Source organism: Monodon monoceros, unplaced genomic scaffold (assembly GCF_005190385.1).
Source record: "Monodon monoceros isolate NGI ecotype Baffin Bay Population unplaced genomic scaffold, NGI_Narwhal_1 Super_Scaffold_21, whole genome shotgun sequence".
NCBI classification, from domain to species: Eukaryota; Metazoa; Chordata; class Mammalia; order Artiodactyla; family Monodontidae; genus Monodon; species Monodon monoceros.
The window spans coordinates 60,120,967-60,145,574 of record NW_021703778.1 but is presented as its reverse complement, the minus strand read 5'-3'; the positions used below and the strand labels follow the sequence as shown (position 1 = coordinate 60,145,574).

The 24,608-nt window shown below is 32.8% G+C and overlaps 1 protein-coding gene across 14 annotated transcripts in view; it reads left to right on the top strand.

Moving 5' to 3' along the window:
• ZNF280D (zinc finger protein 280D) overlaps positions 1-24,608 on the top strand; it is a 326,315-nt gene that overhangs the window by 247,221 nt on the left and 54,486 nt on the right. For 13 of the 14 annotated variants that reach the window (XM_029236538.1, XM_029236531.1, XM_029236529.1 and 10 more), the window contains 3 exons: positions 224-342; positions 493-529; positions 16,013-16,058. In XM_029236538.1, the coding sequence (XP_029092371.1) occupies positions 224-342; positions 493-529; positions 16,013-16,058 (202 nt within the window). Of the gene's footprint in view, positions 1-223; positions 343-492; positions 530-1,140; positions 1,998-16,012; positions 16,059-24,608 lie in introns of those variants that run through there. The other variant, XM_029236537.1, reaches the window with a different exon arrangement.

Below are 24,608 nucleotides of genomic sequence, written 5' to 3'. Positions count from 1 at the left end.
AAAGCAAAAATACTTTCTGTAAATAAATGGTAGTATAATTTGAATATGACTATGACATTTTCTAGAGAATCATTTCAGTTATATCAAGTTTATATAACAAAAATTGGTATGACAGTTATGACACAAAAAGCAAATCACGGAAAAGTATTCATTGAACTGGTGTGTGGATTTTCATAAAAGATAAAAACATTTTCTTTTATACTATTTGCTTTGTTTTTTATAGGGGCATTACTCTAGTGTGCCTTAATTGTGATTTCCTAACTGATGTTTCTGGCTTAGATAATATGGCTACACACTTAAGTCAACATGAAACTCATGCTTGTCAAGTTGTAATAGAGAAAGGTACGTATATAAAATTGTTTTACTTTGGATTTTTGATATTTATTCCGGTATTATTGGTCAGCCGCAGTATGTGCTCTTTACTGAATCGTTTTTCTCATTCATCATATTTCATATGCTGTTTTAAATATAATACTTTTCTTCTAATTTCAGTTTCTGTTTGTATCCCAACTTCTGAACATCTTTCTGAGTAAGTTTAATTTTTATTCAGTGCATTTTACTTTGATGGATTTTAGCACTATTGCATTTTTAAATGTATCATTAACAGAAATGAAAAATATTAAAGTATTTTGTGTTTTTTTTTGTTTTTTTTTTTTAAAGCTGCTTGTTGAAATAGGTTCCTGCTCTATGGAGCTCGTGACCTGGTGCAAGACAAGTTGGAATTTCCTAAGTTCAAAGTTCTGAGATGTTTTCTTACACAAAGGCAGTTAAGCAGCCAAGTTCATGACACTAGCTCTCATTATTCAGCTCTTTTCAGCTTCAAATGGGACTAGATTCTTATTCCACCTTATCTTTGTGTCAGGTTGACATATCTTAACATACGTTTTTTTTTCTCCAGTTGGCTCTCTCCAAAAATAACTTTTGTTGCTATGGTCATTTCTTACTTTGCTTAAAATAATTTGTGTTTTTCTCTGCTGTACTTGACTTCAGAATAATATGTTCCAAATGATATGGCTGTTTGTCTTTTTGTCTGTCTTGTCTGCTTTCTTAATTTCTTGTAAGTCTTAAGTTTTTAAGGCCAGATGATTGTCTTTTTCCTCATTCGTTGTCTGTCATTGTGCTATTTTTCTTATTTTTCAGATGGAGAAGCAGCCCAGAGATTTCAAAAAATGTTCAGGGTACACCTGGACAGTGTCCCCCTTCGATGGACACAACTGATGCCTGTTCTCTCTTTCCAAGGAATGTGACTAATTTGACTGTGGGACCTGCTCTAGGTTGTGGTCTCAGGAAATCAGATCTTGGGGAGACTCCCTTCTCTCGTGGCTGGCCTTCCATGAGGCTGATGTTGATATAGCCAGAGATGGTATCAAGGCCCACCAAATAGAGCACAGCTTCCCACTGGGGGCTTTGGCTCTTGATCTTAAGCTTGTGGGTCACTTCTGGCCAAGAAAATCAAATCTGTGCTTCAGTGTCCCAGTTGAAGTTTAGTCATTTTGGCTGCTTCCCTTTAATCTTCCTCTAGCATGAATGCATCCAAGGAATACAAAAGCTCTGGTTATTAGGAAATGGTTATTTTTCATATCCTTGGAACAACAGGTCTCTACAATTATGTTCCAAAATTTCACTTAGTTTTACTGTTATTTAAAATGTATTACCCAGGAGTAACTTCATAGTTTTTTAACAGCATCAATTATCAGATTTTTTATTTTTAAAAAATTTAGTTTAATTTTGATAGCTTGGTTTTATGTTCTCCAAATGTATTGATGTCTATTTTTATATTCGTTTCTTTAAAACTGTTGTGTAGTGTTTGCTTTGTTTTGTTAAGAACTCCAAGATATTCCCTAGAATTCTCTACAGATTTCCTATAGCTGCTTATTTATAGCTTTTTAATTTGGCTGTTGTTCAGACCGTTAGACATTGTATCCATTCTTATTTTGGGGTTATTATTATTAATATTATCTTAATAATTGTGAGTTCTAAGGTGTAAAGAATTGACAAAACCTATTCTTGGAGACCTTAAAACAAGGTTTTTTTTAAATTTAGTTTTATTTTTTTATACAGTAAAACAAGTTTTAAAGTTGCATATTTGTACATCTAATACATAATACCTACTTAGCTATTAATAGTTCCTTTGGGTAGTGGTAACATTAAAAAAATATAAGGGCCAATAATGCACTTGTTTCTATCATATATAAAACATATTTCCACATATATATTTTTAAAAGTTGACATTTGTTTATTTTAGTTACTTTGACTATAGCTCTAATAAACAGTTTTGATGCTATTATTTTGTTTTAATAAAAATTCTGTTGTTTAAGTGCCTCAGGAATTGTTTACTAATAAAGAATTTCATATGAAAGCTGTAGATTTAATCATATAAATAGGAGCATTGCCTTTATTGTTTCATGGAAGCCCTATTATTTGGCCTGCACACTGAGAGCTGTATCTACTTAGTGCATCTTGCTTTTTTTCCTCTGGCACAATTGAAAGGTCACTGTTTATACTCTACCAACTTATTGAATTTTAATGACATGCAAAATACCTTTTGTGATCTTAGTTGCCATAAGGGTTAGGCAGGCTCTGGAAATATGACTCAGTCACGTTTTTTTACTCTGAAGTCAGAACTTGCTCAGTTTTACTTTGAAACAGATTTAAAGCCAGTATAGATGACTACTTATTATGTAATGTGCTTCTTCCAATTAATAATCAAAAAATTTGAACCCATTAGTTTTAAATTTCCAAACTAATTTCTACAGTAAATGAATAATTTTTCAAAAGCTTGGCTTGTCTCTCAGTAGGTGAATTTGGTGTTATGCTAGTCTTTATTTCCTTATCTGTGTCTAGGAAGTTTTGTCATTCACCCTCTTTCTACCCAGTTTTTTTTTTTAATTTAAAAATTTTGTCCAGAAACAACTTCTTTACATTTTTAACATAAATTCCTTTTTCATTTATAGATATTTGCTCTACCTTGGCTATAGTTTAAAAATATGAGAAATTGTATTCTTGCTATAGCAATGTAGGAGTACTGCTTTGTGTTCTTCCATAGGACTCTGTTTTATAGTATTATCAAGTTCATTTTCTAAAAGTTTAAACTCCTAAAGTTCCATCACCTATAACTTCCTTTTTAAAAAAATAATTTAAATAAAACACCTAAGGCAGCTAGTACAAAACTTGTTGATTATAGGCAGTTGGTCATATTTTAACTTTGTGCTAATGAATTTTAGCTTGAGTCTAATCCCTCCTTGCCATCAGGTTATTCTAAATAGTTTATTCACCTGATCAGAAATTTCCATTTCATGCATGTGTGCTTTTGGTTACCACTGGAAAAAAAATGAGATTGGTTCAGTTTAAGTCCATTGCTATTTTGAGAAAAAATGACTGCTGAAGTACAGAGACTTGGATTCTTGCCCTATTTTTATGATATTTTGGCATAACTCCTCACCTCTTTGGGCCTCATTTGTTTATTCAGCAAATATTTCTTGAACATCTGCCTTGTGCCTGGCACCCTTCTAAGTGCTAGAAAAATGGACTGAAATCTCTGCCCTCACAGAACGAACATTTTAGTGGTGAAGGACAGACAATATAAAGTAAATAAAGTATATAGTATGTTAGATAGTGGTCAATACTATGGAGAAAAATAACATAGGGAAGGAAGATAAGAAGTACTGGGTGGGAGTTTGGAGGCTGCCATTTAAAATTTGGTAGTCAGGGAAGGTCTCACAGAGAAATGACATTTGAGTAAAGACCTGAAAGAAGAACTGCATGGAGACTGGTCTGGCTGCAAATAAGTGATTAAGAGGGAGAATAGTAGGAGTTGGGGCTTGCAAGGTAATGTGGGCCATGTGTATAGGACGTTATGGACCATTGTAAGGAATTCGCCTTTTACTATGAGATAAGTAGCTATTAGAGTATTTTGAATAGAGGAGTGTTTTATACCTCAATAAAAACCACAATCAACGAAAACCTTTAAATACAGAAGAGTGTCTGTATTACCATAGCTGCTGTCTTCGGAATAAACTGTAGAAGACCAAGGACAAAATCAGGGAGATTAATTAGGAGGTTATTGTAATAATCCAGGTATGAGATGGTGGGGATTAAGGCTAGGCTGCTAGCAGTTTAGGTGATAAGAGTTTTGATTTGGGACATGTTTTGAATTTGTTGATGGTTTATATGTGAAGTGTAGAAGAAAGAAAGTTTTGAGGATGATTCCAGTTATTGGTGTGAGCAGCCGCGAAGATGGCATTGATATTAACTGAGATAGGGAAGACTAGAAGTAATAGATTTGAGAGGGAAGATGATGACTGTGATTTGGGACATATTTTAGTTTGTGATATCTGTTAGATATGCAAGTTGAGAAGTCATAAGCATTCACCTGTATGAATTTAGGAGGGGTGTTCTAAGCTGTAAATATCATTTAATGTCGTGGGAATAAATACAAGTAAAACTGGGGAAAACTGAGTAAGGTTGGTATATGTATCACTGTCAACATCCTGCTTGTGCTTTTGTGCTATAATTTTTTACTGTTATTTTGTATTGTAAGATGTTATCATTGGGGAAACTGGACAAAGGGAATATGGAATCTCTCTGTGTTATTTCTTATAACTGCATGTGAATGTACAATTATACCAAAATTTAAAATTCAGTGAAAAAAAGTCATGGGACTATATGAGATCACCAAAGGATACAGTAGAGAGAGAGAAAGGGCAGGGTCCACAGGCTGAGCTCTGGGGAATCTGACAATAAAGGTCAGGGAGATGAGAAGGAATTGGCAAAGGAAACTGAGGAGTGGCCGATGGTATAGAAAGAAAACCAGGAGAGTGGCAGTGTTCTTGGAGCCTCAGTTACCCTATTTGTAAAGTGTGAGTGCTGACTTGTTCTAGACTTCTGAGATTCTATTATTCAATATTGGTTATACTTACATTGTCATAATTTGTTCTTATGACAAGATAAATTTAGAATGCCACATATCCTATTCCCAGTAGCAGAAACAGGGACTCTTTGACCTTGAGAAAATTAAATGTTCACATTATTTCTCAGCACATTTAACTCTTTCATAGGCTCTTGTAAAAGTAGTTCTCTTATACTTCTATTAAAGAAGGTAAGTAGGTCATTTTTTCCCAGGTTCTGTACTGTACAACTAATGTCCATAATTTATAAGTTGGGGGGAAAAGTTTCCATGGTCAAATAAATTTAGGCAATGCAAGTTAAAGTTAAATGGATTCTTTGATATGGGCTTTTTCATGCTGTATGTGACTTGTGAATGTCTAAGAGAATATTTATTTGACCTTAGAATTTTTTTCTTTGAATACTTTTTCACTTCTTAATCTCCGTGGAATAGTGTGTAGAATACTGATCTGGAGTAATCCTTCAAATTTTATGAACTGGGAAATAAAAAGTAGTTGTGTATTGTTGCCTAAGGTGGATTCCTAGACATTTCATTTATGTGATTCATGAATCATTTGTAAGATAGTGTTTGTAACTAGAGGCTAGCAATGTACATTTTCATATTTTTAGAAATTATATCAGAAAAATGATATCCTCATTATTGTTTGTAAAATCTAATAAGTGCATAACAGGGACAGACCAGTTATTAGTTTATTCTGCCTCTGATTATAGCAGCAAGAGATATTTTTGTTGGAGAGTATGGTTACTTTACATGATTTCACACTAAGAAGCTTAAGAATCTCTCATTATCTGTTTCTGGCTTCTCTAACTCCTTATGCTTAGCTTATCAGTCTACCCACTTACCTATTTTTCTTGAGACTATTTTCAGCCTTTTATTATCTGTTAAGGAATTTCTTATATAGTAAAGTTTTACTTCCTACTTAAACAGCTTCAGGAGAACTTCTTTGATACTAAGATTAGGTGATTTGATAGCAGCTTCATTTTAAACCCTCTCAGACCCTTAAAGGTACAGTGTGGTGTAGTGGTTAAAGAGCGTAGGCTCTGCAGTTGATTGCCTAGTTTGGAGTTCCTACCCTGCTGTTTACTAGAACATGTGTGACTTTGGGTAGGTTACAGACTTCTGCCTCATTCCTCATTTGTAAAATGCATGTAAACAACAGTACCTGTTCTAAAGTGTAGAGGGAATTAAATGAGTTAGTATACGTATATAGTACTTAGAAAGTGATTGTCACATAGGAAGCACTATGTAACTGTAAAGTTATTGTTACTCATTACTTTTCATAATTTTACTTCTGCCTGCATTTTATTCAGATAGAATTATCCTAATCTTCAGCCTGCTTTTCATTCTAACCATCTCATACCATTTTCACAAATCATTTATGTTAACTTTCTTTTCCTAACCCAGTAAATCTTTCTTAAGAGCTAATTGTTTGAAGCATGTATTAGTCATAAAATTAGATTTTTGGTGTCTGAAGCTCAATAAACTTGTAGTTTTAGGGAATAGTTATGAATCCTCGGTTCATTTTAGTAATTTCTGTCTTTAAAAATAGTATAAATCATTTTTCCCCCTAAATTATACTGCCTTATACTGACCACACTGTGGTTCATCTCATCTTTCAGCCCACATCTCTGATTTTGAGATCCTTCTACGGCCTCACTCTAGTCACTGGTATTTGTCCACCTGGAAGACCATACGTTCCTCTACAAACATGGAGAAGCTACTGTGATCTCTTTTTCTATATCATTTACTGAAATGTAGGAATCTACTGTTTTTAATCCTCCACACTGAAAAGTATCTTTATCCTTACTTCTGTGAAGTGTAGTGTTGGGAAAGGAGTACAGCTTTAAAATAAGGCAGTCCAGGTTTAAATCCTGGTTGTATATCTAACCAGCTCTGTAGCCTTGTGAAAATTACTTCACCTTATCTTCCTCATTAGTGAAAGGTATGTAATAATTTTTTGCAGGGTGGCTATAAGAAATAGAGATAATCTGTGGATGTTAAATTATTAATTTAAGCAATTCAAATTATTTAAATAATTAAAATTATTTGGCACTGGCCTGACAAAAAATAATAAATGAATGTTGTTGGTGCCATTGTTGCTCTAGCTGCTGCTGCTGCTAATATTACTACTAATTACTGCTGTTCCTGTTGCTGCTCCAGCTGTTACTGCTGTTAGTACTGTTATTACTGCTGCTACTTACAGGAGACCCTGGGAACTACATATCAGTGGAATCTTCTCATCATTGAGAGTTTTAGTGGCAATCCACTAACTGTACTAACTGTACTGCGGTTATTTGTAATTTTGGCCCATAGTTCTTGGAGTATATTCCTCCAAACTGCTGGATGGACAGCATTTTATTACAGTGTTCAATTGCACCTCATATAATTCTCAAATGTCAGAATTTGATTGTAGTTCTGACTTTTCCTATCTAAAGACTGTGAAACAACAAACACCCTTGTTGAAAACTGGTACATAATCCTCTCTGCTTAGGAGGAAAACTTATTTTTTTAGCTTACAGAATTTCTTTTTTAAAGAAAACCTTTTATTAATTATTGCCAGGCATTCATTTCCAGTCGGCTACTTATCTAATACTACTAAACTTATGAAAAATGTGTAATTGTGCTAGTAAAGTGGCTGTTTTCTTTTGTAGACCTTTGAGATGATTTTTTTTTAATCTGCTTTTCTCAGATATTAGATTGTAACTCAGTCATGGAATTGCTCTTTTCTATCATGTTTCTCCCTTTTTTTCCCCTTTCTCCATTTTCTTCTGTATATCTACCTGGATAGATTAATTATTACATAGAATGGAAGTAAAGTTTTAAATTTTGTAAGGTTTGTTTTCTTGACAAAAAGTTGAGAATAGGTATTTCCCTCTAGCCGTCTTCAGAGCATAAGAATCCATAGTAAATCCATAATAACTCAAGCTTGGAAAACCTGTCTACTTATTGAAAGATGTCTATTTATTGACTGAATCAAATGTTCTAAAAGCCACAGTTTGAAGTGATTTTAAAAGTTGATTTAGTTCTCTCAATGACTTCCAATTTTGTTCTAAGCAAAGTATAATGTAAGGGCACTGACTGGAGTCAAAATATCAGAGTTCAAAACCCAGCTCTCTCACTTTATGTTCAAGTTACTTCAGTTTATTCTTCTGTAAATAATCTTTACATGATTGTTTTGAAGATTTAAAAGAGATGTAAAATGTGTTATATAGATAAAAATGTCTTTTATATTTTATTAAATTCCCCTAATTTAAAGAGTACTAGGGAAAAAATGAAAATGTAAAACTGACTCTCCTTGAAGCTGTGAATTCCTCTGTTGTATTTCTGGCTACTGAACTTTATACTTAGCACCAGTGCTAACTACATGGCTCTTTCATAGTATAATATAGATAACCCTTCCACATATTCATTGACAACAAACATTGATTCCCTGCCTTCTGTATGCAAGACTCTTTGTCAAGTGCTGGAAATGGAAACATGAATGAGACATAGTTCATGCCACCAGGGTAATTACAGAATAGGCAGTCGGAAATGGAGACACTGAATCTACATCTTCACAGGGCCACACAGTAAACTGATTTCATAATTAGTTAAATCCCTAATACCATGTATATATTAGATTATGTGATTTTTGTGAAATGCTACACCAGAACAGAATCTGGACTTGGTCCAAAGAGAAATACCACTTTATTATACCACTCTAAACTAAACCAATAAGTCATTAATTAGCTTTCATAAATGCAAGCAGAAAGTAAGCTCTTTTAAGAGCAGAATGGCAACCTTTAAAAAATGTTTTATATTTGAAAATAATATTTCTGTTAAAAATGTTTACTTCTACTATATTTCCATTGAAGAATATGTAAAGAATCACTCCATTAGTTTCCTGTGAAGTTCTGAACTTATTTGGAGGAATTATTGACTCTGGTCATAATCCAAGTTATTAGAGTCTTAAATGTTCAAAATGGTCAGAGTGTCTTCATTCATATATTTGGTTTAGCAGAAAAAAAAAAAAACTGATCTCATCTATGAGATACACAGAATTTATTTTGGGTTTGTTTCTTTCTCTAACCTTTTGAAATGTAACTGGGATTGGAGGTAATGGGGGATCATGTCCTTAGATTCTCTTATCCTACCACGGACATTACTGTCTCATAACTGCCTCAAACCAAATCTTTAGTAACTGTAAAATAGTTCTTCCTTTTCAAAGTGGATGCAATACATTTGCCCCTGGTATGTAATTGTAAGTAAGCAAGTAGGAACTGCATCAAAATACAGTGGTTTCTGGCATTTTGGACTTCGGCCTTTGATAGCTGGTAAGCAGGAAGTAATGGGAAACCCATTGAAAGGGAAAGATAAATGAAACTTTGGTATAGTCCTTCATTTAGGGCAAATGGTACCAACTTCTGCCAGTGTTTCTGAGGTTACTACCATTTTTTCAGTCTCCCGATTCTGAGGGTATTTTGCACATACATTATAAATTAAGTATTCAGGGCTTAATTCAGTATTGCCAACAAAATAAAAAAACAAAATACCAAAATTATAGCCCGAGTCTGGCATTAGAATCTTCTGCCTCTACTTATGGTCTTATTTTTTGCTTCATATTTTTACACATAAATATTTTGTTTCTCTTTGTCTTTACCTAGTTCTTTCCTCTGTCCATTTAGAATGATTTTTTTACTCTTATCTTCCCTGATGACCAAATTATACCTACATCTTCAGAAGTGGGTAGATTATTTCATACTAGGGTAAATTGCTCAGCAATCAAAACTAATACCTAATGTATTTTGTTTGAGAATGGGGGAGGTATGGCAGAAAAATCTCAAAACATTAAAGATACTGAGGTAAAAAGCTTTAAGAGTCTGTGTGGCACACTTAAGTAAATTCTAGACAGTAAGATTAGATTCCTGATTCTAACCCATGGCAGTAATAAGAGCTAACAATTATTGAGTACATACACTAAATGTTTTACATTTATCCACTCATTTAATTCTCACAAACTAATGCGATATGCACTGTTCTTGTCCCAGTTTTAGGGATGAGACAACTGAGGTACAGATAAGTCGTTTGCCCAAGGTCACATAGCTGTTAAGAGCCTCAATTTAAATTATGGTAGTCTGTTTTCAGAGGCTAAACTAAGAAGTACTATATTGCTTCACTGGTTGTGCTTGTGGTTCCAAATGTACTTTCCTATTTTACTATATAAAGTATGAGTAGCTGGATGGGCCTGAGCTTCAATGTGAAGACCCTTTGTTTCCCCAGGAGAGCAGGCAGCAACTGATACAGTGGTAGCATTGGGACCAGAATCTAGCCTCCCAATCTTAGAGTAGTATTTCTATGATATATGAGCAGTAGAACACTTCAGCAAAAATGACATAAATCGGTCTATTAGTAAGATTAATTTGGCAATAATAGCATGTTTTAGAGTGGAAAACATCAAGAGGCAGAGAGATCAGTTAAGTTTTTCACTTTTCCTGGCATGAATTTAAGGGAGCCTGATTTATAACAGGGGATTTGGCTGTGAAGAAATGCAGTGGAAATCTGAAGTAGAACCAGTTCTGTTGCTTAATGGATTTATTACTTTAGCATTTTTAGGCTGTAGATTTTTCTCATTTACAAGATAGGGGCAATTGGATAATATACACTCTTAGGACTCAAGTCTAAGTCAAATATACTATGATATTTTTGAATTGATTGATTGAAAAATAGTAAAATGTAGGGGTTATGTTCTGGTTGATGATTTGCGGGTTATTGGTTTAGAAGTGTTTGTTGGAATTGTGCCAAAGGATGAGCTATATAAGACTAAGTAGGTCTGAGTGGTAAGTATTTTTATATGAATGGAGGACATGTAGGGGATCATGTTTGCTCTTCTTATTTACCTTTATCCAATTGGTACCTATATTCTGTTGGTTTTACTTTATCAACCTCCTAAAACCTTCCTCCTCTTTGATACTCCTACTGCTTTACCTGGGACAGTCATTAACTGTCTTTTTTTTTAATAACAAAAATTTATTATTAATATGTTAAATCAATATTTCATGATAGAAAAATTATGTGAATACAATGACATAGAAATTTCTGGGACTTAGAAGTAAGAAAAATAGTGATCAAAAGTTTTTCCCGCTATTTTTGAGCAGAAACTTCCTGTACTGCCTAGGGATCACAGCTGCATAAGCAAGCATTAGGACTGCAAGTAACTTTGAACTCTTTGTAGTTGAGATGCCATATGACTTCCCAATTTCTGTGGCCTTTTTATTGACACTTTATGCATCTAACCTTTTTTTTTTTTTTTCTGAGTCGAAAACTAGGACCCATAATTCTGATAAAAGAAAAAAAAACACTTTGTTGTTCTTTTATCAGTCATTAACTGTCTCTTATCTGGACTCCTTGTCTGGAGCTTATCCTCTTCTGATACTGCCTTTTTTCTTTCTGACACACAAATCTTATCATACTTATTAACCTTAGAATAAAGTTCTTAGCACAAACGCTTTAGCGTGACAATCAAGATCTTTCCTAAAGTAGCCCTTGCTATCTCTTCAGTTGCATCTTCGAGTACTCTCCCTTGTTCCCTACCTGCTAGTCATATGAGACCACTCAGTATCATATCATTGCTGTGTTTTATATTTCTTTGCTTTTCCTCCACCTTGTCTCTCCTTTCCCTGCTTTGCTAACTCCTGCTCCTGCTGCAAAACCTTGTTCACTGTAGTATCTTCACTGCCTCCTTGCACCTTTCCCCCTCATAGTGGCTCAGTCCTTCGTATAGCCACAATATACATGTCTCTTTTTTAGCACTTCACAATTCTGTAAACATTTGCTTCAATACATTTCCTTGACAGTAAACTCCTTCACAGGAGGGACTGTGTCTTTGGACTGGAACTTTTAGCACAGTACCTAATGTACGTGCAACCTGGTAAATGTTTAGGTGAATCAATCCTTTCCACACATCTGTTAACACCTCTCAGAACAAACGGTCAGAAATGGTGCACTAGATGTTTTACTCTTATTTATTAGTATAATGATTACTATCCTAAATTTAATCTGGAATGGGTAACTGGAAGGTCTTGAGAACTGGTTGACTTTACTACTGGCTTGTTGTAAACCTTTTTTCAGCTTTTTAGTTTGCTTATAAGTATTCGCAAAGATTACATTTTGAAAATCAGCATTGAAATTTTTGGCTTTTAAATGTTATTAGAAGGAAAGAATGTGGTCTGATTGAAATGAATGTGAACACTTTCCCTCTACCCCACTTATTTATAGTATGAATGAAACCTCAAAAGAATGCAATGATGTAATTTAACCAAAATGCTCATTTTACATGTAGCTTTGGATTGGTCATGTGATCTGCAGAAAAATGCAAGTAGGGACATTTATTTTATTTTGAACTTTAGAGGGAAAGCAGGTTTACATACAGAAGAAAATTTAATTATTTGCAATCTTGATCTCTAATGGTTGTTGTTGAAATCCATAACCGTCAATCCTTCTGTTTAAATTGAAATCTTAAATAGTGTTTGTTTTAAATGCTATACAAAATTTTTCTATTTAAAAATATTGCAAGAATTCACAGGTGAAAAGTCTAATTATCTAATGGCAGGTCATTAGCTCAGAACTTTGAGCTTAGCAAATTTCACTGTCTTCTACCAAGCAATTGAGTATCTCAAATGATGACTATTTCAGCAGGCATCTTTAATGAATAAGATTAAAGGTAAGAACATTTTTTTCTTTTCAAAAGTGTTAATGATATATTAATAGTTGTATTAAAATTTGTTAATGTCAAAGTATGCTTTTGTAGTTGCAAAAACATAGTGTACATTTTAATGATGAATTTATAAGTCAATGAAATTTTATGTAGTGTACTTTTCTAATTTTTTTTAGATTTATTTTTCTAAATATTTTCACTGGTTATTACAATTCTGTCCCTTAAACAGAATACCAGTATGGTTAAAGCCACACAACAAAATAGGGCACATAAGCCTCTTCTTGGTAGTTATTTCAATAATTTATTTTGTTCTCATCTACCAGTTTCTTAGTAAAATGAAGGGTAATAAAAACCTGTCACCAACCTCCCTTGCAGAGATATTAAGAAAATTCAGTTTCCCCAATTGAAATGCCAGCAATAATAGTAACACATGCTTAATAGCTTTCATTTTAATTGCTGCATAAAATCAATATATTAGAATAGCTATATGTGAAAATGATTAGCATGGTAATGTTTCTTTTGTAAGAATTTAAGGTCGACCTTTGATAACATTTTCGACAGTAAGTGGAAAAGGAAAATTCTTTTATAAAATATTTTAAAACTAGTTTGTAACCAATATGTTTTACAGTTTTTCAGACTGAGTTTAAATTATTAAATGCTTAGAAATAAAAATCAATTACTTTTTGTTTCTTCCAATGGGAAACAGAAATTTTTCATGTTTTCTTACAACTTTATACATGTTCTTCTTAAAACAATTATTTTCCCATATAAATTATTAAAGCAGTGAAGTTGTACTGTACACTTGATATTATTTCATCTTTATGAATATTGTTCACAATTAAATACCTGAGAGATTTACAAAATCTTTAACCCAAAAAATGATAATTTGTGCATTTTGTCAATTTTTTATGCAAGTTTTATTAATTTAGATTTATTTAGCAAAATTAGTTGAAAGTTATTGTAAACACTACCAATATAGTACTTCTACAAAAAAGGACATGTTCTATTTTAAATTGCTTACAATTTCATGTAATAACTAAAATGGACGTAAGTAATTTTACAGTTATTATTAATATCTAGGAAGATAACATTTATAGACATAATTTTTTAAATATGCCCTCAGAGAATGGATAAAGAGGGGTGTTTGCCAACTCAGTATTTCATTGAGTAACCATGAGATTGCCTTTTAGGATGGTTGACATTTCTATCCTACTAGATGTCTTCATTTTTGTCCATGAAATTTAAGTTAGTACAGTTGTTGCTTATGTTAAATGTATTAATCCTTAAGTATAGATATTAAGCCTTCATTAAGTTATGAATCACTTAACTATTAAGGGCATTTCTGATCAGGTAGTCACTCTGCTTATGCAGATTAAAATTGTTTAATGTATAATATCACCAAATAATATTTAGTCGTCAGCAGTTTAAAAGAAAGATCCTTTGGCACGGGTAGTTTTTATGTTAAATTGACATATTGGGTTGGCCAAAAAGTGCCTTCGGTTTTAAAGCAAAAATAAAAGACACATTTTTTATTTTCACCAAGAACTTTACTGAACAACATACTCATCCTTTTGTTCCACTATCTAAGGCCATTTTCCAGGCAACTTCATAATTCCATCTTCCCAAAACTTTCTTTTTGAGCAAAGAACCGTTCCAGGTGCCTTTTACAGTCTTCCAGGGAATGGAAATGTTTTCAATTAAGAGAATTTTGTTAAAGACCTAAATAAATGGAAATCCGAAGGTGCAGTGTCTGGTGAATACAGTGGACGAATCAAAACTTCCCAGCCAAGCTGTAACAGTTTTTGCCTGGTCATCAAAGAAATATGCAATCTTGAGTTATCCTGATGGAAGATTATGCGTTTTCTGTTGACGAATTCTGGACGCTTTTCGTCGAGTGCTGCTTTCAGTTGGTCTAATTGGGAGCAGTACTTGTTGGAATTAATCGTTTGTTTTTCCGGAAGGAGCTCATGACAGAGGACTCCCTTCCAATCCCACCATATCAACGTCACCTTCCTTGAATGAAGACTGGCCTTTAGTGTGGTTGGTGATGGTTTATTTCGCTTGCCCCACGATCTCTTCTGTTCCACGTTATTGTACAGTATCCACTTTTCATTGCCCATCACAACTGGTTTTAAAAACGGAACGTTTTCCTTACATTTAAGTAGCGAACTGCACGCGGAAATACGGTCAAGAAGGTTTTTTTCGCTTATGTAGAATGCAAACATCAAAGTGATGAACATGACCGAGCTGGTACAAATGATTTTCAGCGCTTGATTTGGTATTTTGAGTATGTCGGCTATTTCCCACGTGGTAAAACGTTGATTGTTCTCAATTAATGTCTTGATTTGATCGCTATCAACTTCAACTGGTCTACCCGACCGTGGAGCATCATCCAGCGAGAAATCTCCATCATGAAACTTGGCAAACCACTTTGACATGTTTAATCAGTCACAGCACCTTCTCCATACACTGCACAAATCTCTTTTTTGTGTTTCAGTTGTGTTTTTACCTTTCTTGAAATAATAAAGCATAATAAGCTGAAAATGCTGCTTTTTTTCTTCCATCTTCAATATTAAAATGGCTACACAAATTCATCAATTTTGATAAGTCCTTTTTTAAATGCACACTGATATGATAGCTGTCACATACAATCTAACAAAATTGTTTTGAATGAAGTTAAAGATAACTAAGTGCTAATAGAGCCATCTTAAGGAAAAAGACGAATGAACCTTTTGGCCAACCCTATATTTTAAAAGATTTTATAGATGACATATGCCTTTGTTAATGTTGTCATAAGTTATAATTCGTATTTTTAAAAATCAGAGTTTAAAAATTTATAGTTAATATTTGAGCTATGCTTATGAAGGTTTTTAAGAGAATACATTCTTCAAAATTCTAAATTATTTCTGTAATTTTACCACCTCTAAAGTAAGTTAATTGTAATATATATTGAAATGACATTACCATTTGAACTTTACAATAGATAAAATATTTTCTCACACTTTTTGAGTCCTGTAGTAGTAAATACTGGTGCATATTATATATATTAAGCATATAACCTGCTTTCATTTTTTAAAGGGTAATTCTTTTTTTGAAACAGTTATACTAATGTGTTATGTCTTTTTAAAAAATTGTACTTAACATAGAGAACATTTGTTAAGTGCTCTTGTTTTTAGAGAAGAGGAAATACATATCTGTATTCATTTATTTAGAGCATATATTGAATCTACTGTTTATTCTCATGCATTTTATTTTTCCCTTAAAATATTTATAGAGATCATTTACTATTATAGTGTAAATGTGCATTAATTTAAATTTACATTTAAATTATTTTAAGCATGCAAAAAACAACTGTTTCATATTTTTTATTGTAAACTTAAAATTAAATACTCAATACTTATTTTGTTTTCAAGATTAAAAAATGAAGCTCCCACTAAGGAACAAGAACCTGTGTCTGAGGTAAATTATGTTATATTTGATATCTCTTAAAGATTTACACATTTGAAAGTATTGTGCGTGTGATTTTTAAAACACTTCAACTCAATGTGTGTACATCACTAACAATTATTGGTATGTTATCAGAAAGAAAAAACTTGAGATTTTTGTTTTCATTATATATAAAAATATTTAACCCTCGGTAAAATTGTAAAGTGTTTTATTTTGACAAAGGCATTATTATATTTCACTTGCCTGTTATTTAGTTCAACTAATAATTAATGGAGATAAATTTATGACTTAAAAATTAAGAAATTATTAAAATATCAAACATTTGACACATTGGAAAATTAATCTTTTTAGAAGACTCAAGAAGATATAAATAATTTTTAAAATAGAAATATTTTGAATATATATTAAATACATTTTAGCTATCTTAAACAGGCACTCTGAATATAACACTCAGGGTTATCATATAAATGTTACTTACTGGGCAGTCTAATGTATGAGTATAGAAATAATTTTGCTTATATACGTGTTTTCTTGGTGTCAGTTTTTGAAATATTGCTTAATGTTACTTGTCTCTTTCTGAGTATAATGAAGTGAGGCAGGTTCAGCATTTCTATTTTGTAGAGTGAATAAGTGAAACCTAGACAGTATCAGCCTTCTCCCAAGTGACTTTCTTTTATCCCACGGAAAGTTTTCATTTGTTTGAAATGTTTTTAACTACAAATAAATGTCTTTACTAGATATAGGATTTCTTGGTTATCTGTTTATTCTTGAGTGAGTTTTGGTGTTTGTGGTTTTTGAGGAATCGGTACATTTTATCTATAATGTTGAATTTATATGTAAACAGTTGTTTGTTGTATTCCCTTATTCTTTTAATGCCTGTGGGGTCTGCAGTGATAATCCTCTCTTTTATTTCCAATATCGATAGTTTGTGTGTTCTTTTTGTTTCTAATGTTGTCATATATTTTACTTTTAACTAGGTTATAAAGACAGAATACAGTGTTACCGTTTTTACTTTAAATCGTCTTTTAGAGCAATTAAATACTTAAAAAATTTTGTATTCACCTTTATTTTTTCCATTTCTAGTGTTCATTTCTTTATGTACCTCTTGGTTTCTTTCTAATATCACATTCCTTTTGCCTAAACAACTTCCTTTGAAATATCTCATACTGCATATCTACTGGTGATTACTTCCTCCATGCTTTTTTCCTTCAAAAAAATCATTATTTTTCATTTTTGAAAGTAATTTTTTGGTGAGTATAGAATTCTGGGTTAACTTTTCTTTCAGCATTTAAAGAAGTCATTTTATTGTCTCTTGGCATGCATATTTTCTGATGTGATGTCTTACTGTAATTTTTATCTTTGTTTCTATATATGTATGTAATGTGTCAATTTTCTTTGGCTGCCCTCAAGATTTTGTCTTTATCTTTAGTACTTATCAGTTTGAACATGATGTGTCTAAGTCTGGTTTGCTCAGTTGTTTATTTATATGTTTATGTATTTATTTTTGGCATTTGTCCTGATCAGTATTCTCTGACTTGTCCTGTATCTTCTACTTCTGGAGTTTCAATTTCACATATGTTATACCATTTGATATTAATCCCTGTTCTTAGATGCCCTGTTCTAGTCTCCCCATCCCCTCCTCCCCACCTCCCACCACACTTTTTTTTCTTAGTGTTTCAGTTTGGGTAATTTTTATCTATTGACCTATATACAGATTCATTTTTCAGCTGTGTAAGGTCTACTGTTGAACCCATCAAAAACATTTTTCATTTCTGTGATTGTGATTTGTTTGGGGTTTTTTTCCTAGCATTTGCATTGATTCTTAACAGTTTCTGATCCTTTGATAAAATTCCTATCTGATCATGCATGTTGTCCTCCTTTTTCTACCAGAGCATTTAACATATTAATCATAGTAATTTAAAATTTTCTGTCTGATAGTTCCAACAGCTGGGTTGTGTCTAAGTCTGGTTCTGCTAATTGTTTTATCTTCTGACAGTGTACTTTTGGTTTTTTTCCTTTGCTTTTTCTGTGTATGTCTGGTTGAAAGCAAGACATTATGTGTAGGACTGAGATAAATAGTATTTATATCTGAAAATGGGCATGATTTTTCTCATGTTAGGCCATTAGTGTGGGATTTGGTCTACCTAGTAGTGAGTTGACTTGGGTTGTTGTTTTTTTTTTTTTTTTTTTGCGGTACGCGGGCCTCTCACTGTTGTGGCCTCTCCCGTTGCGGAGCACAGGCTCCGGACGCGCAGGCTCAGCGGCCATGGCTCACGGGCCCAGCCGCTCCGCGGCATGTGGGATCTTCCCGGACCGGGGCACGAATCCGTGTCCCCTGCATCGGCATGCGTAGTCTCAACCACTGCGCCACCAGGGAAAGCCAGGGTTTTGTTATTTTTATCACTATGGTTACCCTCCATATACTGCCAAGTTCAATTCCTGTAATATTTCCTTGCGCTTAGGGTGGAAGTTATATTACTGTAGGTTTTTTTCTCGGTATCATGTTTTAGCCTTTCCTCGTGAGACTGAGCCACAGAGGTTGTCTCTCTCTCTCTACACTCTTACCTTTCTTCCAGCATTATAGCTGTTGCTTGTTATTTGATGTTTGCTAGCCCAGTGGTGGGTGGTGGGGATTGCTGTGATGTTCTCTGTTGTTCTCAGGCTCTCAAGCTGGCTCTGTGTCTCTGGGTCTTGAGAATAGAAATGTTTTCTTCCATCACCCAGTTGGCCCATGTACCCTGGGGACAACAGGGTTTGCCTCTCTTCTTTCCAAATACATAAAAGCATGGACATGAAGAAAACTTACGAATTCATCATTTCATAACATCGTCCACTGATTCTTTCCTGATGCATTCATACTTGAATAAATCATCAAACTCTTACTTTCCTTTGATTGCCCTGTTGCATCTGTGTCAAGTAAAACCAACCTTTTCTTACATAAACCAACTTTCTTAAGTTTATTTTTTGTTAAAAGAAAAAAAGCTTATGCTAAAAATTTAGCAGGCCATAAGCAGAGTTAAAGGAAGCCATATTGAATGGAAGACCACATAGAACAGTTTTGGTCTGGTACTTCTTTCAAATATATGTGGTGTGGATAGTCCCTCGAATAGACCCAAGTGTTTAAGTACACATGTGAGATGGTGGATAGCTTGAATTATTCTTCAAGATTTTGATCAGATGGCTTGTAGTGGAATCAATGTTGTACCCCAATAATATTTTCCTGTTGTCAGTTTTTCATTTGTATAGTTTTACATTTCCTCTTTCAAAATTAATTCCTTTCATATGCTAGATTGTATTTGGAATTCATATTATATGGTGAGTTTCTAAAACAATCTCTGTTCTGCTACCATGTATATTCTATACACTGCAACATTTTACTGCTTTTATATCCTAACTATATATATATATATATATATATATATATATATATACACACACACACACACACACACACATATATATATACCATAACTCTTCCCCTCTAGTCTGGTTAGTATAGTTTCATTATAACTAAGTAGAGGGGTAAGAGAGAGAAGGTGGGTACAGATGCCTTTCTCTTTCGTTGCTTCCTTCAAGGCTATTAGGAAACACTTGATAGCATGTTCCAGGAATCTTTATATTGGGAACTAAGATTAATAAAATTATTTCCCTATCCCCAAGGTGGTCAAAATCTAGTAGGACAATTGGACATGAAAGAATTGTAATCCAATAAGATAACTACCATATTCCAAGCATATCAGGTATGGTAGGTACACACAAGAGTCCTCTCAGGGTGACTTTATGGTGTTTTTTCTCTCTCTTTTTAAAAATATTCTTTTCTCAATTCAAACATACACATAATATACAAAATAGAGGTCCCCTGTAATTTCACTAATGAAATGGCAAATTAACCCTATAGCCTATTTCTGTAAGACTACTTGGGGCTATCCATAAAGAATTTCTAAGGTTTTTGTTTTTCTTTTTTGTTCTGTTTTTATTGCTTTTTGCTTTGTAACTTTTTCAGACACTTGAGAGTTTCAGACTTTGTAAAATTATGTTTTATTTTTATCGAATTAAAAGTTAAAAATTTGTGTGGCTAGTTTATCATAAAAGTACTAACTCATCTCCCTCACCCTTTTCCATCCAACTCTTCAGAGGTAGCTATTTTCAACTCTTTTAGCTATTTGATGAAATATTTATCTCCATATTTCTAAATAATGTAACCATATTTTTACTTGTCTTTTTTTCAACTAGGACTTACTGTTATAGTAATTAAGAATTTGCTTCTCTAGACCACCATTCCTACTTTCCTTTATCCCCCCAACCCCAGCATCCCAGCCAGGGCCAGAATTAGAATGAGGCAAGTGAGACCTCACCTCTGGCAAAAAATTCAAGGGAGCTACAGAAAATTCAATAATCAGATAAATATTTTCTTTTAATATGTTTAAGAATAAAAATTAATGCAGAGTAATCCATGATGAACATAATTTCAAAACTGTAATTAAAGACAGCATCCAGCCTTGCACTTGTATGACCCTGAGAGTCAATGCACATGGGGGACACAAGAACAACAAGGTCTCACTTCTGCTTTTTTGATGGTCCTTGTTCAGTCATGAGGGAAGGTGACAAGTTGTTTTCATTGTTTGTAGCTTCACATGGTACTGCTAGGTAAAAGGTAAACTTTTGTTTAATTAAAAATACATGTTTATATGATCTTTTTTACAATATTATTAAGGGTACTAAGGTAAGTAATACAAATTTTATTTATTAATATATTTGACCTTTCATAAATAAATTTGATGAAATGTGAAAATTTTCTGAAAAAGTATTTTCTTACCAGGAAACTTTATACTTTCTTCACTTAAAACAGTGATAATTTACTGTTACTCACTTGTTTATATAAAAAATATTTTTCACTACTTTTTTTTCACCCCATTGGTCTGGAAACCTGGTATGTAGTTTTCTATTGTTTGTAATTATTGATTTTTGTATTTTTCATACAAATGTTTATGGAGACCTGTTAAATATTATAAATTATATGAACTAATTCATATAAATTAATTATTATATTTAACTGAATGTGTTAATTAAAAATAAATATATTTAAAATTTATACTAAAATTCTTAAAAATAAATATGGCATTTAAAAACTCAAGTGGTCCATTGTTTAGAAAAAGAAGAAATATGCCTGCATCAAGAAATTGATCAAAATTATAGGGGACAGTAACAGGTTTGGTAGAAAAAAATATTCCAGCTACTTAAAATGAAATCTCTAACACTGACACTATCAGAATAGAATTACTATGAAATATAGAGTTAAATAAAGAATTTTCTTTGAATTGTGCAAAAAAGATAAGATAATGGCATGTTAGAAATTTCAGAAGCTAGTGAATATAAGCATGTGCAAGAAAATAGAAGATGCTATTTGAATTAAATGTTTAATTCTTCATCATGGTCACCTGTTTCTAATAAAGTAAAATGATTTTAATAGAGCAGGGGACCATCCAAGAACAAGATGCAGATTGTAGAGTATGTGTTTCACATGGTGGGCAAAGATTTTCAAAAGATGGGTCTTTTAAAAAATTGTCTAGTGGTGAGTTAATTCATTGTGACTGGCTCATTTATTCCAAAGAATCTTTATCTTTAGTTTGTGTTTCCTGTGCATTCTTTTTAGCAAAAATTACAACAGAATCAAATATTTGCAACTCAAAAAGTGGTTTCAAAGATTGGAAAAATTTAAACAGAATTTGTGATAATGAAAAAATCATATTTCATCATGATGATTTTTTTAAATGGAAGTGTTTTTTAATGTATATTTAGACTGATAGTTTAATAGATGATGCTTTACAGAATGTGATGAAATATGTGTGAGTGATTTTACATATTGTATGTTTCGTGCAAAAATAATTTATTTCTCAAAGTAGCACAAGAAATTATTGGAAGCTCAGATGCTGGAATGTTCTAAATTCAGTTGAACTAAGGACATTAAAATCATACAGCTAATCATTATAAATACTATGTGTTTCATTTGTGTAGTAAAATTCAAAGCAAATTTATAATGTTATTAGGAAATCATGTTAAATCTGAAATACTAAGAAGAATAAAAGAAGCAAAATAATTTTTCTTACTTTTTGATTATAAACCAGATATAGTACATCATGAATTAATGTTTATGATTACTAGGTATATTTACATTAAGAATGATGTCATTGCAAGAGAAGAAAGTTTAGACTTAATTGCAACAAAATGAAAAACTGGATTAATTATATCTCAATAAAGCTGTTATTTAAAAAAAAAACTAGATATGGTCTAGCTTATCACATTATCAGTAAGTTAGCAAGAGTTGATGCTTATGTAAGAAAATTGTCCTGGCCAGGATATGATAATGGAATAGGTAAGGCACAAATATATAAGTGTGTATAAGCCAGTATTTCTCCCCCAAAATAATTATGCCAAATTTGTGCCTTGCCCAGCTCATAATCATAATTTAATACAAAAAATGCTGCATTTGTCAATTCAAATATGATCATCTTTTTTTTAGTATTGTACAAAGGATACATATTTTAGGACTGGGGTAATACAGTGAGCAGATGGAATATTCTTGTCAATTCTGAAAACAACATTAAAATCACAGATACCTGATGGGCATCAAGATTAAATTCAATCAAGATACTTGATACTTTGCACACAAATTAGAGATGTGTATCAGATATGAAAAGATATAATATCAAATGTCAGAATACATTATATTGAGATCAAAAGCATCTTGTTACAAGAATATTACAGATTTTTACACATTATCTATATGGGATGGTATTTTGAACAAAGTGGCAAAAGTTTAATAAAGCTTTACAGTTAGAAAGCATGACCATATATAAAGCTCTGTGCTTAATAAAAATCCTATCCCTTTCCTTACCACAAATGAAAGTAATTTTGAAAGTGTGTTCAGTGAATGTAAATCTTGAGCAAGAGATGTGAATATTCTTCCTGAATTTGAAAATAAGTGAAAAAGAAATTGGAAATGCATGAATCACTAAGTGAGAGTATTGATAATTATGGGAAAAGTGCTGATCAAGTAGACATTAGGTTATAAATGACCTAACTTCATATTTGAATCAAGTATATGAAAAATTAAATGAAATGTCTTCAGATTTTGAACTTTTAAACTGGAGAAAAGTTATTTTCTATAGATTACATCTGATTTACAAAAAGCAGCTACTGACCCAGTTCTTAAATATTTTGACAATTTAAATTCTATAGAAATTTCATGTGGAATTGTTTAAAGCAACATAAAATATTAATAAATTGTGATATAATGTAAGCCTTATATTTGGGTCTTCTAAAACTGATTAACAAAGTGGTGTTCAAAATTTTAAAACCATACCAGCCACAGTAGCATCCTGCAAAAGAAGTTTCAGTAAGCTGAAGTTAATTTTAAATTATTTAGAATTGTCACTTGGTCAAGAGAAATTGCCAAGCATGGCAATTTACTTATTCGAAACAAGATAAGAAAAGAATTAGACTTTGAAAATGTTATTGATGTGCTTGCTTCCACTAAAGCCAGAAAAGTAAAATGATAATAAATTCTGGTTTTGGTAGGCATAAAATGTTTAAACTTCAACTACTATTGTGAGTTTAATATATCTACTTTTCAACTTTTCAATATTTTTCAACTACTTTAATGTTCTGGGGGAAAAAACTTTAAAAAATATACAGAGAGGAGAGTTGTGGGAAGATGGCACAGTAGGAAGTACCAGGAATCTGGCTCCCCACCTAGGCAGCAATTGCACAGATTGAATCTATCTGATATAACTATTTTGAAGCTCCAAAGTCTGTTGAAGGCTTGCAACTTCCAGGCGAAGACTTGGAGAGTGAATTGCAGTTAATTTCCATCAATTTAAGCCCTTAGCACTATAGCAGCCATATGGCAGGCAGCCGTGCACATGTTCCTGGAGCAGATTGCACACAACTTATGGGAGCCAGAGTGGGCAAAAAAGACCTTGTCCTCCAGATACTGGGAATCTGATTGCTGCTTCTTATCAAGGAGTTGCAGACAAAGAAGTGGGCACATTATTGTTGCACCTCTCCCCCATTGTTGCAAGCCCCTTCCCCTCCAGCTGAAGTGACTTCCAAGGAATTTAAGTGTACAGCCCTTTTTCTCCCTTCATTTTTCACTTTTCCCCCTTTCAGGAGTCAGACGTTAAAGACTAGGACATTCAGAAACAACTGTGTATGTGGGTAAAATTAGAAAGAGATTGCATATGCCCAGGGAAAGGCTCAGAAAAGACATACAAAGACCTTAAGTTTACACCTCAGGGTGATTTGGGAACAGAGACAGCCTACAACAATAAAAATTAAAAATAAAAATAAAACAGGCAAATGCTGGGCAAGGGGAAGAATCTGATTCCCAGAGTTACTACATTATTAGACTCAACTGTCCAGTGTTCAACAAAAAATCACAAGGTATACAAAGAAACAGGCAAGTATGGCCCATTCAAAACAAAAAAATATCAACAGAAACTTTTCCTGAAAAAGACATAATGGCAGATATACTAGACAAAGAATTTAAAACAACTGTCTTAA